Source organism: Taurulus bubalis (assembly GCF_910589615.1).
Source record: "Taurulus bubalis genome assembly, chromosome: 8".
In the NCBI taxonomy this organism is placed as follows: Eukaryota; Metazoa; Chordata; class Actinopteri; order Perciformes; family Cottidae; genus Taurulus; species Taurulus bubalis.
Genome location: NC_136596.1, coordinates 4,176,611 through 4,190,861, shown reverse-complemented (window position 1 = coordinate 4,190,861; position 14,251 = coordinate 4,176,611). Strand labels below are relative to the sequence as shown.

The following is a 14,251-nucleotide window of genomic DNA, read 5'->3' as shown; positions in this document are numbered from 1 at the left end:
TTTGAATATATATGTAAAGAAGAAATGTGTCGAATCTTACTAGACGAGTGAAAAGTATGCGAGTATTTAGAGGAAAGGTCGCAGGTTTCTTTTTCCATTCACCACGAACTCATTCAGAGCAGTCAGACTGCCACCAGAAGATATCAGTCCAAGAGTTTGATCCCGGCAGTGGTGGTGTGATACTTCTGCATCATGGCGCTTCTCAGAGGTAAACAAACATGTTTCAGTTCAGCAGGAGGTGGAAAAACAAAGCAAGTGGACCTTTTTAAAATGTGTTAATGTTCGGGCTTCGTTTCTCCTATTGGTGTCGCAGTGTAGGATTATCAGTGACCTAGCTAACATGAATGGTCTCCTAAAGTTGGCTTTACGTAAATATATTCATGTACATGTGTCAGTACATGTGCTTCTCTTGTCACAACTTCACTGCGAAATAGGTGAAAGGTGACAAGATGGTGTCAAGATCATTAACAGTCGAGAGCTTCTCCACAGTTACCTTTCTATTCACTTGAATAATAATAATAATCTTACTTAATTACCTCCACTGATGGAGGAAGGGAAAGGAGAAGTAAAACTGTTTATTTCAAAGTTACCTATTTTTAGTGACTATTCATTTATTTTTATTCCACTTAGAATTATTGGCATTTTATTATTTAAAATGAATTGGGATTAAGTTTAGTAAAGCATTCGATTATCATTTCTAATACGGTGTTTCATTATAAATAGTGTGTCACTTAACGTGAGCAGCAGTGTGGCAGGTCAATCTGCAGCATACTGACTACTTCAGGGTCGTTGCATATAGATCCAGTCTGAATACAGCTTATTAATGTAAAGTTCAATGTAAGTTTCAAGTAACTACAGATCTCAGATAAGTGTAGTGAAATAAAAGGTACAATATTACCCTCTTACATTTGGTAAGTGGAAATGTTATGTAATGCAAAAGGGGAAAAACTCAAGTAAAATAAAAGTACTTAAATAAAACTTAAATATAGTTACTGAACACACCCCTCCTGACATGTATCATGTGATTAGTCAACGGTTCAATATCTGACATCACACAGTATTTCAAGATAACATCATACTTATTATACCGAGTGACTTGTGTTATATGCAGCAAGATTGAATGCAAGTACATAATTGTATTTATTATTAATAATAGGACATTTTAATGACTTGTTTTCTCTTTCTGAGGATTAGCACATGAAGCAAGTTGCAGAAGATTTAAACCCTTTTTTTTCCTTTTTAAAGAAGGAAACACAATGTTCCAGTTTCACTGTTGTAATTGATCGATTGCTTAAAATAAAAAAGAAGATTGATAAAATTCCATAATCCTGAACATGAAGCACCTTTTTATGTGTGAAATAAATCTCCGTAGGAAAGAGATGTGTACTTTGGAAAAATATCGACAAAAAAAAAATCCAGACGTAGTTACGTACTCCTCCTGTCCCTCCAGTCCAATTTTTATTTTTTATTTTTATTTTTATTTTTTTTTATCCATCGAATGTCATTTTGCATCTTCATCATCTGCATCTCAATGCACCGGCTGTGTCGACCATCTCTGCAGCATGCACCGCCCTGTACTTTCCTGGCTCTGTGGCTCAGCGGTGGGTGGTTTAATTGATTGATTGATTTTCCTCTGCAGGTGTATTTGTTGTAGCTGCTAAGCGCACGCCGTTTGGCACCTACGGCGGCGTGCTGAAGGATCACAGTGCGACTGACATGGCTGAGCATGCAGCCAAAGCCGCCCTCGCAGCAGGGGGCGTGGCTCCAGAACTTATAAACAGTGTCATCATGGGAAACGTCATGCAGGTACCGCCCCAAAAAAATCAAACCGATCAACAGCTACAATTAACAGATCACTCCTGCAATCACATAAATGCTTGACTAGTGTGCTTGGGTCTGGTCGTCACCATTTATTTCCTCTTCATCTACACCCACCTCCCTCTAATGTCAGAGCTCAGCTGATGCACCCTACATTGCTCGTCACGTGGGTCTGAGGTGTGGCGTCCCGATCCCGGTGCCGGCGCTCACCGTGAACAGACTGTGTGGATCTGGCTTCCAGTCCATCATCAATGGCGCTCAAGTAAGCGCTCCAGCAAGAACAAAAACTTTAATTAAAACAGTAAAAGCACAATATGCTTGTCTTGTTGCTCGAAAAATAAATAAAAGACCCTATTATCTTGTGTTCTTGCAGGAGATTTGCCTCAGGGAGTCCGAGGTGGTCCTGTGCGGAGGCTCAGAGAGTATGAGTCAGGCGCCGTACGCCGTTCGCAACATACGATTTGGTACAAAGTTTGGAGTCGATCTCAAGGTTGGCTTCCTGTTGGTTCTTCTCTACTCTCTAATCCCCGAACACTTATTCTTATACACTTATTTCCTCAAACTCTAGAAGCTCTTGATGCAAAGATTAAAAATACCAACAAACTTGTCTCCCTGACAGCTGGAGGACACCCTGTGGGCGGGCCTGACCGACCTGCACATCAAAATCCCGATGGGCATCACAGCGGAAAACCTGGCAGAGAAATACCAGCTCACACGAGAAGACGTCGACAATTACGCCTACCAGACACAACAGAGGTGGAAGGCCGGTAAGACGGGCTTCGTTTCTTTTTGATATCTTCACAATCGGCTTAGCTTTTGCAGCTCATTCCTTAATAGTTGAATCGTGCCTGTTGTATTTACAGCGCACGAGGCCGGTCACTTCACAGAGGAGATTGCTCCCATTGATGTGAAGGCCAGGAAGGGCAAGGTGTCCATGACCCACGATGAACACCCTCGTCCACAGACCACTCCGGAACAGTTTGCCAAAATGCCCGCCGTCTTCAAGAAGGGAGGGACTGTTACCGCTGCCAACGCTTCGGTGAGTTCACGCCTACAGGCACGTGTCCTTACTTTAGTAATTAAAGGCCCTCGCTCCGTTATCTGCTACTCTGGAGGGTGGACCTCGGACCCCAAAGGGGGGGGGGGGGTTCAAGTGCACGCTCCCCCGGAAGAACATTTTGTACGTTGTAAGTTAAATGCATCAATCTGGTGCACTTTGAGCGCAACATGAATGGGAGATAGATCTATGAAGAACGCTGTGCTCTTGTAGTAAACAATGTAACCGTGAGCATATTTGTTGTATAGATATGAACGCTGAGGACGCCCCACCTCCCCTCCCCTCCCCTTTCTATGCACTGATGTCATGTCAGTCTGCCCTGGGTTGATAGTGGCACAGGGAGCATAAACCCACAGCCCTGGTAACAGTTTAGGTTTTCCGCCCCGAGACAGTTTTTTGGAGCTCCCGGACAAAATCTGCAGATGTTAAGCTCGACGCTTGCACTGAGGGACCAAGTGGTCAGCTCAAACTTTGAGCACCGAGGTGCCTCACGTTGTAAGTGCTGCAGGGCCCCCAGGGACCCTCAATTATCAGGTGTCAAGGTGCCTAGGGGCCTTAGTGGTCACATCATCCTTGAAGCTGTTTGCGCGTAATAATTATTGGATGCCTGGTGTAGCCTCCGGAAGAACTTAGCCAAACGACTTCTCTCGTTCTCTGAATTTATTTTCCTTGATCACAATCAAAGTAACAAGCGCTGCAATCGTGACAGCCGGGAGTCGTCCAGTCAACACGCAGGTTGACCGTCCAAAACACACCCGAACAGCCGGAAGTTCGGCTCTTTAATACACGGTTTTCCGTCATGAACATCTAACATTGAATTGGCTCTAACTTGTCTAAGAGGAGGAGAATCGTGTTCTCATCTTTTCTCACAAGACTGGAATGTGCAACGACCAGCCTGCTTCTCTAATGTCAATATACTGATAACATGTGTGGGTGTTGTGGTGCAAAGCGTGGAACCTTGAGGAACCTTGAGGAACAGACAACCGGAACGTTTCTCACAGACACTTCTCACAGATAATATTTGTTAAACTGACCTCGCACAACCTGAACTCTCATAGACATAAGAATAATGAAATGAAGAATATCTACAGAATATAACGATTTATATTATCAAAGCCACAGGGGCCCATAGTGAGAAGCTCACATTTCAAACACCAAGGGCCCGAGGCTCAGGGGCACTGGCCCCTCTGGCCCTCGGCCCACAACCTTAATCCAACAGTGTTGTCTTAATGTTGGGGTCCAGTTTGCTTTACTTCATTCAAAATAAAAAATGTAAGGGACTGCAAGGTCCTTTTTTAGAGTTCCGCAGTTTGACCTGCAGTAAAATGTAAAATATATATAAATATCCTGCATCTACTGCTCCTGTCTGACCCCGCATGAAGTATCTGACTATAACTGAACCCACCACTCTCTCCTTGACCTCCAGGGAGTCTCTGACGGTGCTGCTGCCGTGGTGATTGCAAGTGAGGATGCGCTGAGTGAACACAAGCTCACGCCTCTGGCCAGAATCGTGGCCTATCACGTTGCAGGCTGCGACCCGAGCATTATGGGAATCGGTAAGGGACACCACTGTTTCGGACATTGTCATTTAATCCCTTTTGAATTAAAAGGACTGAATGACTAAATGAACTGCTGTGGTATTTGGTTATTTTAAAGTGAGAATATCTGGTTTCTTTGAATCCTCTTAGGTCCCGTTCCAGCCATCACAGAAGCTCTTAAAAAAGCCGGCCTGACTCTCAACGACATGGATCTTGTGGAGGTTTGTTGTCAGTGAAACGCTTGTCTTTATGACTTGCTGCATCAGATTGATTCTTACATTTCATCAGTGGTGGGAGAAGTACTCAAACCCTTTACAATACTACGCAATCTCAAAAAAACATTCCATTACAAGTCCCACATTTTAGAAATGTACCAGTATCAGAAGTGGAAGTAAAATGTCCTCTGAGACTGATATAATATTATCTCCGCCTGGGTGTGTGTGTGTGTGTGTGTGTGTGTGTGTTTGTGTGTGTTGTGTGTGTGTGTGTGTGTGTGTGTGTGTGTGTGTTTGTGTTTGTGTCACTTGGTTGTGGTTAGTTTCACTTTCTCAAAACGGCTTTTATTACCACCATTGTCTGACTCCTCACTCGCTACTACTCTTATTCGGCCCCCAGGGGCTGCAAGTGGTAGCAGAGTTGAGTGCATCGCCGACCCCCAGTGGCCAAAAACACAGTTTGCCTTGATGTTCCCAAATCATGGGTCGCACGATGCAACAGACGCACCAGATCTGCACCTTTATGGTTGTTATTACACAATTAATGTTGTTTGCTCTGCGCAGGTGAACGAGGCCTTCGCCCCGCAGTACCTGGCTGTTGCTAAGGCCCTCGGACTGGATCCGGCCAAAAGCAACGTCAACGGTGGCGCCATCGCCATCGGACATCCTCTCGGTGCTTCTGGAGCGCGAATCACTGCCCACCTGGTTCACGAGCTCAGGTAAATTGGCCTTTGTAGTAACTTCAGTTGTACAGGGTTCTTACGGCCATGGAACACCTGGAAAAGTCATGGAATTTTAAAATGGTTCCAGGTCTGGAAAAGTCCTTGGAAAAAAAAAAAAAAAAAAGAATCTCAAAAGTTTTGGAAAAGTCATGTAAATGTGTTATATTCATGTGTTCATGACGTTCATTTAGTTTGAAATAATTAATATGCTTTTAAAAGAAAGACGCTCAACATATAAGCAGGCATACATACAGGCATCTATATAAATGTTTATTCTTTTAATGAAACTATTGTCTCATTCATTTGTGTCATTTAAGGTTTACTCTATGCTTTGTGTTCTCATTGTTAGTTTAAATACTACATTTACTCACTTCTTACTGTTTACACCCAGATTTCACTAAATGTTTGGTCGTGGAAAAGTCATGAAATCCATTGGTCACAATGTGTATGAACCCTGGTTGTAGTTAAAAGTACAATGTTATTAATATCAGGTGATATGTCTGCATATGAAGTTGCTTTAATTCTGAGCTTTATTTTTGACAGGCGACGAGGAGGCCGGTACGCTGTGGGCTCCGCCTGCATCGGCGGTGGTCAGGGGATCGCCATCATCCTGGAGAAGTGCTGATCCAAGAAGCTGCCGTACCAGAAGAGTTGCTGCTGATGAATGTCTTGCCTCACCATTGTCTCGCTTGGGCGAAAAGAAGATTGTTTTGAAAACACTTCCATGTACACATGAAGATACAAATGCTCCCGTAACAGCTACTGCCGGTCTGTTTAAAAAAAAAAAGAAAGGATAAATCAAGAGACTGTTTGTGTATGCGGCCGAGACGCAGAGCGAGGTCTTTGGTCCCGTTAACACGTGTAGCACATTATGAACTCATAGAGTTTGTGTTGCGTTATAGGAGCGTCTAAAATGCCTTAAAATCTTCTCTCACTCCATTAACAGGGATCATTTTTTTCCAGGAAACATATCTGACCTGTGATGGCTCCTGCATAAAAACTAATGTTGTATATCTCTGCGTCAAAGAATCCCAATAAATAACATTGTCACAAAAAAGGAAGTTCTGCTTTTGAAGTTTTCATGATCAGTTTATGAACCACTGATTATTTTTTTAGATTAGCTTTTAGTTTGAATGAATCAGAATCTTTAGTAGTAGTTTCTTTTTATTGATTTCTTATATATGCTCCAAATGGTTTTAGAAAAACTGATAATATTTCACCATAGAGAAAGGGGTACTGAATGATATTTGATGAGACATTCATCTACTCAATGTTAGTAACCCCTCCAAGAAACAATATTGTATATATATTTTGAATTGATGTGTTAGACTTTAGTTGGGCAAATCTATTTTATTAGGATTTTCAACTTTTTATTTTGTATGTTTTAACACAACCGAACAGTCCTTGACATTTAAATAAACATAGTAAAATAAAATGAATAGTAAATAAACAAAACCGTCATATTAGTATAAATAGTTTAGCTAGTAGGGAGAATAAATGCTAACCTTTACATGCATGCACATCTACACCGACAAACACATATACATATGCATATGCGTCTACATATATATCAGCCATACATTTACATACATACCAATACCTTCCCACATGCATATACTTTTACACATGCACTCTAAAAGAAGGATTAAAAGGGGTGAGGGAGAGGACTTAATAACCAAATTAAGTACAATTAAATAATATATGCTGTAATTATAGAAAAGTAAAATAGCTAAAGTAAAAACAAATGAAATACATAAGTGGAAAGAAACTGATAACAGGAGATTGAGTTGGGTTATTAATGTTAGTCCTCACAGTACAGCTCTGTTGTGTTACCACAACCCCTCTCAGTTGTTCAAGCATCAACGTATAATGTAACACGAGTCCATCTTCTTGTAAAGGTATTGTCATTTGTAATTTTTTCCATTGTATGAACCTGTTTTAGGGATTGTTTAAGTTTCTTTACTTAGTTAGTAACTTAGTTTCTGTGTCAATTTAAGAAGCTCTATGCAAGCATAAATAGTTGTATTGTTTGTATTAGCAGACAAAACAATATATGGATAATAAATGTGTTTACTAAAGAAACTAAAAACATCTGTAATGTTATTCGTCGAAAACAATTGCAATGTTGATTTTTATATTTCAACAAATAAGGGAAAATATTGATTATTTAAGGATTGTTTAAGAAAAAAACAAAGTTAGGAACATTGTTTGTTGTTCTTTATTTATGTTTCTTCATGTATTTAATAAACTATATGCAAGCATAAATAGTTGTATTGTTTGTATCAGCAAAAAATAATAATATGGATAATAAATGTGTTTACTAAAGAAACTGAAAATTATCTGTAATTTTATTCGTTGAAAACAATTTCAATTTTATTTAAAGAATAAAGGGGAAATATACGCAGGACTACAAGGACCAGCACTTCCTCGAAACCCGACGCAATTACGTAAACGTCATCGTGCAGCGTCCTTATATACGTCACATCCCCGGATGTCGGTCTTTTTTCCGTAGCAAAGGTAAGACAGTCCTGCCTTCGTGTTTTCTGACGGATTTAAATCTGTGTTCATCTGCGTTACAGAATAAAAACACCAGTTCACAAATGTCGGGAAACGAATCCTTGTATGAAGACGATGCGTTAACCATCGTTATTTCAAAGATGTGTCCGCCGTGTTTCTGTAATAATGGACAGTTTGGTGTGTCCGCGGTCCCGAGGCCGCCGGCTAGCCTTCGTGCTGTAACGCTAAGCTAACTAGCTAGCTAGCTTCCTTAAACGTGTCGTTTTTCGTTTGCGGCGCTATTGACCAAACTATTCATAGTTATTCAACTATTCAACATCATCTTCTCACAGCTAAAACATTAAATTGTAATTTTTGGAAGACTAGTGCACTTGTTTGCGACCCTTCTGTGTGTCGCTAAATGCTCGTGAACGTTACAGCTCATGCGTGTTGTGCGTTGGGGATAGCTGTGCGGGTTAGCTCTCAACCAAACATTGTATTTAATAAAGAAGTGGTCTGACGTTAACCAAGGCATGTTGTTACTCTTTACTTATGTAGTATGCAATGTCAGTTAGCAACGCTATTTTGATTATGGCTTTATTAAATAACCATAGAACTACAGTATGCAATGCACTATCCAACCAAAGCTGCAATCATAATGGCTTTTTAAACTGAATCATTTCAAATACTTTTTTATGTCTATAGTATATAATTAGATACTTGTCTGTAACGTATTACCATCACCATAGATGTACAGTATGCATTGCACTATCCAACCAAAGCTGGAATCATAATGGCTATTGATACTGATTAATTTCAAATAAAATCTTTTTGATGTGGTCTTGACATGCAATATTGCAGCAGTTCGTGTACTAACCTGTTTTTACTTCTTTCTCAGATGGCAGAGGGCGACAAGAAAGCTCCCAAGAAGAAGCACGGGAGCCGGAACCCGGTTCTGGCCCGGGGCATCGGCCGTTACTCCCGGTCCGCCATGTACGCCCGCAGGGCCATGTACAAGCGGAAGTCAAAGATCACCGAGACCAAGGTGAGGGCAGATCTGTGCCACCCATGAAAGAAATTATTAAAAGACTACATATTCACTTTTTGACTGCATCTTGTATTGATGATGTGTTGTTTCAGATGGAGAAAAAGATTAGGTCGAAGCCTAAGGCAACTGTGGTCAAGACAGTCGGAGGAGACAAGAATGGAGGCACTCGCGTTGTCAAACTGCGCAAGATGGTAATGTTTTAAATCTTGACAATTTTTGCATTGTGAGGCATTTTAACTTCCGGGACTGTGGGTCAGATTCCATCCCATTGCAACTTGTCACATTGGCTGATAAAAGCAATGGCGTACTAGATTTTAAAATGGTAACGTGTATTTTCATGTGCTCCTGCTGTAGCCCCGCTACTACCCCACAGAGGATGTTCCCCGTAAGCTGAAGAGCCACGGAAAGAAACCCTTCAGTGAGCACAAGAGGAAGCTGCGCAGCTCCATCACTCCAGGAACGGTCCTCATTCTGCTCACTGGTCGCCACCGTGGAAAGGTGAGAACAACTTCTAACTCACCCTGACAATGACTTCCATGTTCTTGTGGATTAGCAGAAATGGCACAGGAAATGTTAAGTGTCTAAAAGGAGTAATGCAATGCTTCTAGTGCTTTGAGTATGCTTAACAGGTGAATATGGTCCATGGTGTCATACAGGAGGAAGTAAAGATTAGACTCCAATGTTGGGGTTTAATTATCTTTTCTATGCTATCATATGCAAACAATTGATTTGACTGATCTAGACTAATCAGGTCAGTTATACAAGTATTTGTAATTAGGATCTGCAAATATGGTATCCATGTGCCATATGTAAACAAAGGGACATCTAACATTTTAAAGCTCAGAATATGAAGTCGTTATATCGCATTATAAATTGTGAAGATTACTGAGAAGTTGGTTGTGTGTCTTGCAGTCAACTCTGCAGTTAGGCTCTCTAAAACCATGGCAACACAGTATGGTTTTCTATTGTCTAGGAATGTCGGAACGCCTCAAACATATTTTTCATCAATGGTCATTATCATAGACGGCTAGTTAGCATAGCATCGATACTTAGTTAGATTTATGGTTGAACTGTGTATTTTCCCTGGCAAAACATTTTTATTTTGGACAAAAGACTACAATTTGTGTTGTAAAATGTGGACATTAGTCTAATGCAAAATACAAGGCTTAATAAGAGAAATGCCCCCTCTGCAGTCTTTAATTTAATCCATTCATGTCACTGTACACCATTGCCAACCGACATTGGCAGTGTTCTGTCTAATTGTAATAAAGGTGGACTTTGAGATTACTGTCATTAATTGGCTAAATGGTGTATTTCAAGAGACACTGTAGCTAAGGATAATGTGCCCCCCATAAGTAAAATGAATGGTGCATCTTTATTCTGCATGACAATATATAAATATTTCCTACCAAGCGTGCTCAACACATCTATAATCGCACACCCTCGGTACCACAGACATTGTCCCTCCCTCCCACACTCCAAGGCTACATGGGCCAGTTATGGAGGCATGCTAGTGTGCCCACACACTTTGAGCAATAGCTGACCTAAATAAGGTTTCAGCTGTGAATCTGACAGGCAGAGCGCACTCCTGATGAAATAAGGGTGTCAAGTAGATGTATCTTTCTGTCTTGCAGATAATACATTGTCTTGTCAAATTGCCGCACGTGCTTATGAGGTCATTAATGTGTTTAACTAAAGATAACTTGTTTTGTTCAATAGCGCGTGGTGTTCCTGAAGCAGCTCTCAAGTGGTCTCCTGCTCGTCACCGGTAAGGATGACTTCTTGGCAGTTTAGATTGTTGTTCAACGTGCATGCACAGCAAGATGTTTGTCATTTACAATGCTCCGTTTCTAATGGTTTCCTTTTTTTTTGCATACTTGTAGGGCCTCTTTCTTTGAACAGAGTACCCCTGCGTAGGGCTCACCAGAAGTTTTCAATTGCTACCAACACAAAAATCGACATCTCTGGCATGAAGGTCCCCAAAACTCTGAACGATGCCTACTTCAAGAAGAAGAAGCTGAGGAGACCCCGTCACCAGGAGGGGGAGATCTTTGATACAGAGAAGGAGGTGACCTAACTTGGATATTCTCTTAAATACCATTTTAATGCTATTGATACCCTTTTAATGCTACTGATGCCACCTGACTCACTGGTTTTCTTCTCCTTGTCTCCATCTACAGAAGTACCAGCTGACAGAGCAGAGGAAAGAGGACCAGAAGGCTGTTGACGCTCAGCTCCTGCCCCTCATCAAGAAAGTACCTCAACTCAAAGGGTACCTGCGCTCTTCCTTCTGCCTGTCTAATGGAGTCTTCCCACACAAGTTGGTTTTCTAAATGTGTAATAAAGAGTACCACCACCGTAATACCGCTGTCTCGTTTGTGCAATAATGCTGTGCGTGTAAACTGCTCAAATGTTTCCTAACCTTTAAATGGCAACCATCTCTGCAACATGGAATACGACTTATTATATAAAGTGTTTCATTAAACTTGTTTTTAGTGTGACTAGTGCCATTACCCGGTTTTATGGTGTCGTGCAGATGAAACTGAGATTCTGAAGTTGGTCTCGACTGTTGTTTTTCTGAAAAAGCTCTCCGGAGCTGCCGCATGACAAATTATTGAACTGGTTGACTGTAACAGTGTTATTATACACTGGATGTGCCAGAATTTATACCCTACATACCTTTCCATACAATAATCAAATATGTAGTAGACTCTACCCTGGATAATATGCAAAATGACTTAATCCAAGTGCATGTTACGTGAACTGCATATATTTTATATAGGCAGAACTAAATGCGCACTTTTAAAATATTTGCCAAGAAATAGCATACCTGTGACGCTTGCTGAGAAACTTAATGTACACTGCAATATATCTAATCAAACATGACTAATCTGGTCATGGTAGATGTGTCCTGGTTCAATTAATGAATCATGAAGCAATGAAATGATCACACTAGCCATTGGACCCAGAAAGCTTAACAGCTACGCTTTAATTAAAAAAATGACATCTCCAATGTAACAACACAAAAATAAATACAAGTGTTTCATCTCTTTATCATGGCCACATTTGTTTTTTTTATCCTCAAAAACAGAACAAAGTAGAAAGCAGCACAGAAAAAGGCAGCGGCCCCTTTGCCAAGGAATGATAAGTGCCTTTGTCGAATCAGTCAGTACGTAGTCAGCCGGTGTGGAGGGAGTGCGTCCCCTCAGCCAGACTTGAACAGCAGAATGGCCACCTGACCCAAGTAGAAGTAAATGAAATGCTTGGTCTCGTGAGTCACGTAGCTGCCAAAGTTCCTCCCAACGATGCAATGCCAGGTTGGGTTGTATTTCTTGTCGAACTCCTGTGGCAAGAAAAAAACCACTTGTGTTCATCAAACATGTATGGACCGACTTGCTGGAGGTGTGAAGAAAAGAATACATTGTGTAATGTACATAGCATGGTGGAAAAAAAAAAATGGATGAACCTCATTTCCTATTTATGATTTAAATGCTACATCTCAACAAGTGAAACACTTTTCTGTGAATATTAAATTGTAGCTAGAAGAAAGTACCAGTATACTATACTCTTCCAAGTTAAGACTAAATACTATATCACCATTGAGCAAACCCAAAACACTTTACTATCACTCAGCAATGATGTTGCCAAGTAGAAATACATATTTTGACTATATACCCCTAACTTGAGCTGGATGATGTATTGGGCCATGTCTGGGACTTAGTTCTAAAATGCTGCATTTTAAATTACACTTCAGTGAAACTATTTATTATGCGTTTTGTTAGATAACATTTGATTATCTTTTTTCCTTTCAATTATCATATTGGCAATTCTTTTTTCAACATGTCAGAGCTTGTTGTCCCAGTCAGTCAGTTAAAGGGAAACTATTACAAATACCAGGCCGGGTGTTTATAATCAATTATGCACCACGATGGTTGGTTAGCCTCAAATCACCTGTTGATGCCAATTTTATATATATAAAAAAAAAGATATAGTAGATTGTTATGGAGATGCGTCAGCAGCACTTTGTACCTTCTTGATATATGCAGCGATGTCCTTCTCGATGTTGTACTTCTCCAGGGCCTGCGTGGCGCACTCCACTGCGTCCTGCTGCATGTCCTCCGACATGTCGGCATTTTTGATCACTGCCTTTCTTTCAGACATGGTTGCCCTGGGAAACCAAAACACAGCGGAGGATGTATCATCTTCACGGGCGCGCGCACACGCGAAATGCAATAGACTCTGCCCACCCCCCTCAGTCCTCATGATCAGTCCTCATCATCGTCGATTGACTAAAACGAAACAGTTATGGTGCTCGTCACCCAGTTAAGTTAAAGCCCAAACAGCGGTTAATCGGTGACGAGGTTATCGTTACATAATAACCGACATCATTGCTACAATGTTGCATAACAACTTCCATCAGAGGCTCAGTGGATGCGCGCTCTGCGTAGTTTCTATGGATACGCGAGACATTTGAGATTATCGTCTCAGTTTTTAGCCGACAGCTTTTCACCAAGAATCCTGTCACACATCGAGCTGCCAACCAAAAAAAAAAAAAAAAGGAAAAGAACATTTTCCAAGTGCCTGACGCTGGAAAAGCAGCGATCAGAGCATCAGCTTCGCTCCAACGTGCCGCACACCAAAACAAACATCTTCTTACTTATAACGTCACGTTTGCCGTGAAAATGATTTCACGATATAAAAAAAACGTTTGTCTGAATTAAGGTATCATGGCGGGTGTGGGGTTTGCGAGCAACACGTCGCCACATACACATTCAGCGATGATTAGCTGATAACTAGCTGTTGATTCGCGCACGTTAAAAAGCTCGATTACTAGTTAGCCGCTCATTCATCCCGCAGGAGGAAGGAAAGGAGACACACCGTCTGACGGTAAGCGCGAAGGATACCAGTTTAACAATACTTCAAACTGAATAAATTCACCACCGTACAACTTTCTACGTGACATAATGATTAAATGTACTTACTCGTCTCCCGTTTATAGTGTTTGTTTAGTTTGTAATAGACGACAGCTCCGGTTGTGGCAACTCCCGCGAAGTGGTTGACACAAAAGTAGTGTGGGTGTGTAGGGGTGAGAGACTGCTGCTCCGACGCGTTCCCATTGGTCGGTATTATTGCACCGGGCGCTGTGATTGGTCAATGCGGGTCCATCTTTCTGGTGTTTCTGCCCGCATTTTGTTTCAGACCATCCTGCCTTGCGGCACGGTCGTTGCCGGGGCAGCCACTGTAAATAACTTGCTAGGAGCCAGTTGTGCGCGAGACTGTCCTGTACGGTGTCCCGTGAGTCATTGGCAGCTGCACCGGGGCAGGACTAATGTTGAATATTGAACATTGAGTGGACT

General features: G+C 41.4%; 3 protein-coding genes across 3 annotated transcripts; 2 read left to right on the top strand and 1 right to left on the bottom strand.

Moving 5' to 3' along the window:
* The first annotated feature begins 113 nt into the window (after nt 1-113).
* Nucleotides 114-6,199, top strand: acaa2 (acetyl-CoA acyltransferase 2). The gene is made up of 10 exons (XM_079222598.1): nt 114-208; nt 1,640-1,806; nt 1,952-2,080; nt 2,192-2,308; nt 2,438-2,585; nt 2,682-2,857; nt 4,302-4,431; nt 4,564-4,634; nt 5,193-5,347; nt 5,894-6,199. The coding sequence occupies exons 1-10, from the start codon at nt 193-195 to the stop codon at nt 5,973-5,975; spliced, it is 1,191 nt and encodes a 396-aa protein (XP_079078724.1). The 5' UTR covers nt 114-192; the 3' UTR covers nt 5,976-6,199.
* A 2,524-nt stretch (nt 6,200-8,723) lies between these two features.
* Nucleotides 8,724-11,256, top strand: rpl6 (ribosomal protein L6). The gene is made up of 6 exons (XM_079222462.1): nt 8,724-8,891; nt 8,987-9,085; nt 9,249-9,392; nt 10,614-10,662; nt 10,778-10,962; nt 11,075-11,256. The coding sequence occupies exons 1-6, from the start codon at nt 8,745-8,747 to the stop codon at nt 11,225-11,227; spliced, it is 777 nt and encodes a 258-aa protein (XP_079078588.1). The 5' UTR covers nt 8,724-8,744; the 3' UTR covers nt 11,228-11,256.
* A 602-nt stretch (nt 11,257-11,858) lies between these two features.
* On the bottom strand, nt 11,859-13,979 carry dynll1 (dynein, light chain, LC8-type 1). The gene is made up of 3 exons (XM_079222463.1): nt 13,877-13,979; nt 12,924-13,062; nt 11,859-12,237 (listed from the first exon to the last, which is right to left on the bottom strand). Exons 2-3 carry the CDS (start codon nt 13,053-13,055, stop codon nt 12,100-12,102), a joined length of 270 nt encoding a protein of 89 aa, XP_079078589.1. The 5' UTR covers nt 13,056-13,062; nt 13,877-13,979; the 3' UTR covers nt 11,859-12,099.
* Nucleotides 13,980-14,251: the final 272 nt, after the last annotated feature.

Bases quoted from the DNA above. Each gene is read 5' to 3' on its own strand.
- acaa2 (XM_079222598.1), top strand. The intron at 4,432-4,563 runs GTAAGGGACACC...GAATCCTCTTAG, and splicing joins CCCGAGCATTATGGGAATCG to GTCCCGTTCCAGCCATCACA. The intron at 5,348-5,893 runs GTAAATTGGCCT...TATTTTTGACAG, and splicing joins CACCTGGTTCACGAGCTCAG to GCGACGAGGAGGCCGGTACG.
- dynll1 (XM_079222463.1), bottom strand. From the start codon at position 13,055: ATGTCTGAAAGAAAGGCAGTGATCAAAAATGCCGACATGTCGGAGGAC. The intron at 12,238-12,923 runs GTACAAAGTGCT...TTCTTGCCACAG, and splicing joins TCGCTGCATATATCAAGAAG to GAGTTCGACAAGAAATACAA.
- rpl6 (XM_079222462.1), top strand. From the start codon at position 8,745: ATGGCAGAGGGCGACAAGAAAGCTCCCAAGAAGAAGCACGGGAGCCGG. The intron at 8,892-8,986 runs GTGAGGGCAGAT...GTGTTGTTTCAG, and splicing joins CAAAGATCACCGAGACCAAG to ATGGAGAAAAAGATTAGGTC. The intron at 9,393-10,613 runs GTGAGAACAACT...TTTGTTCAATAG, and splicing joins CTGGTCGCCACCGTGGAAAG to CGCGTGGTGTTCCTGAAGCA.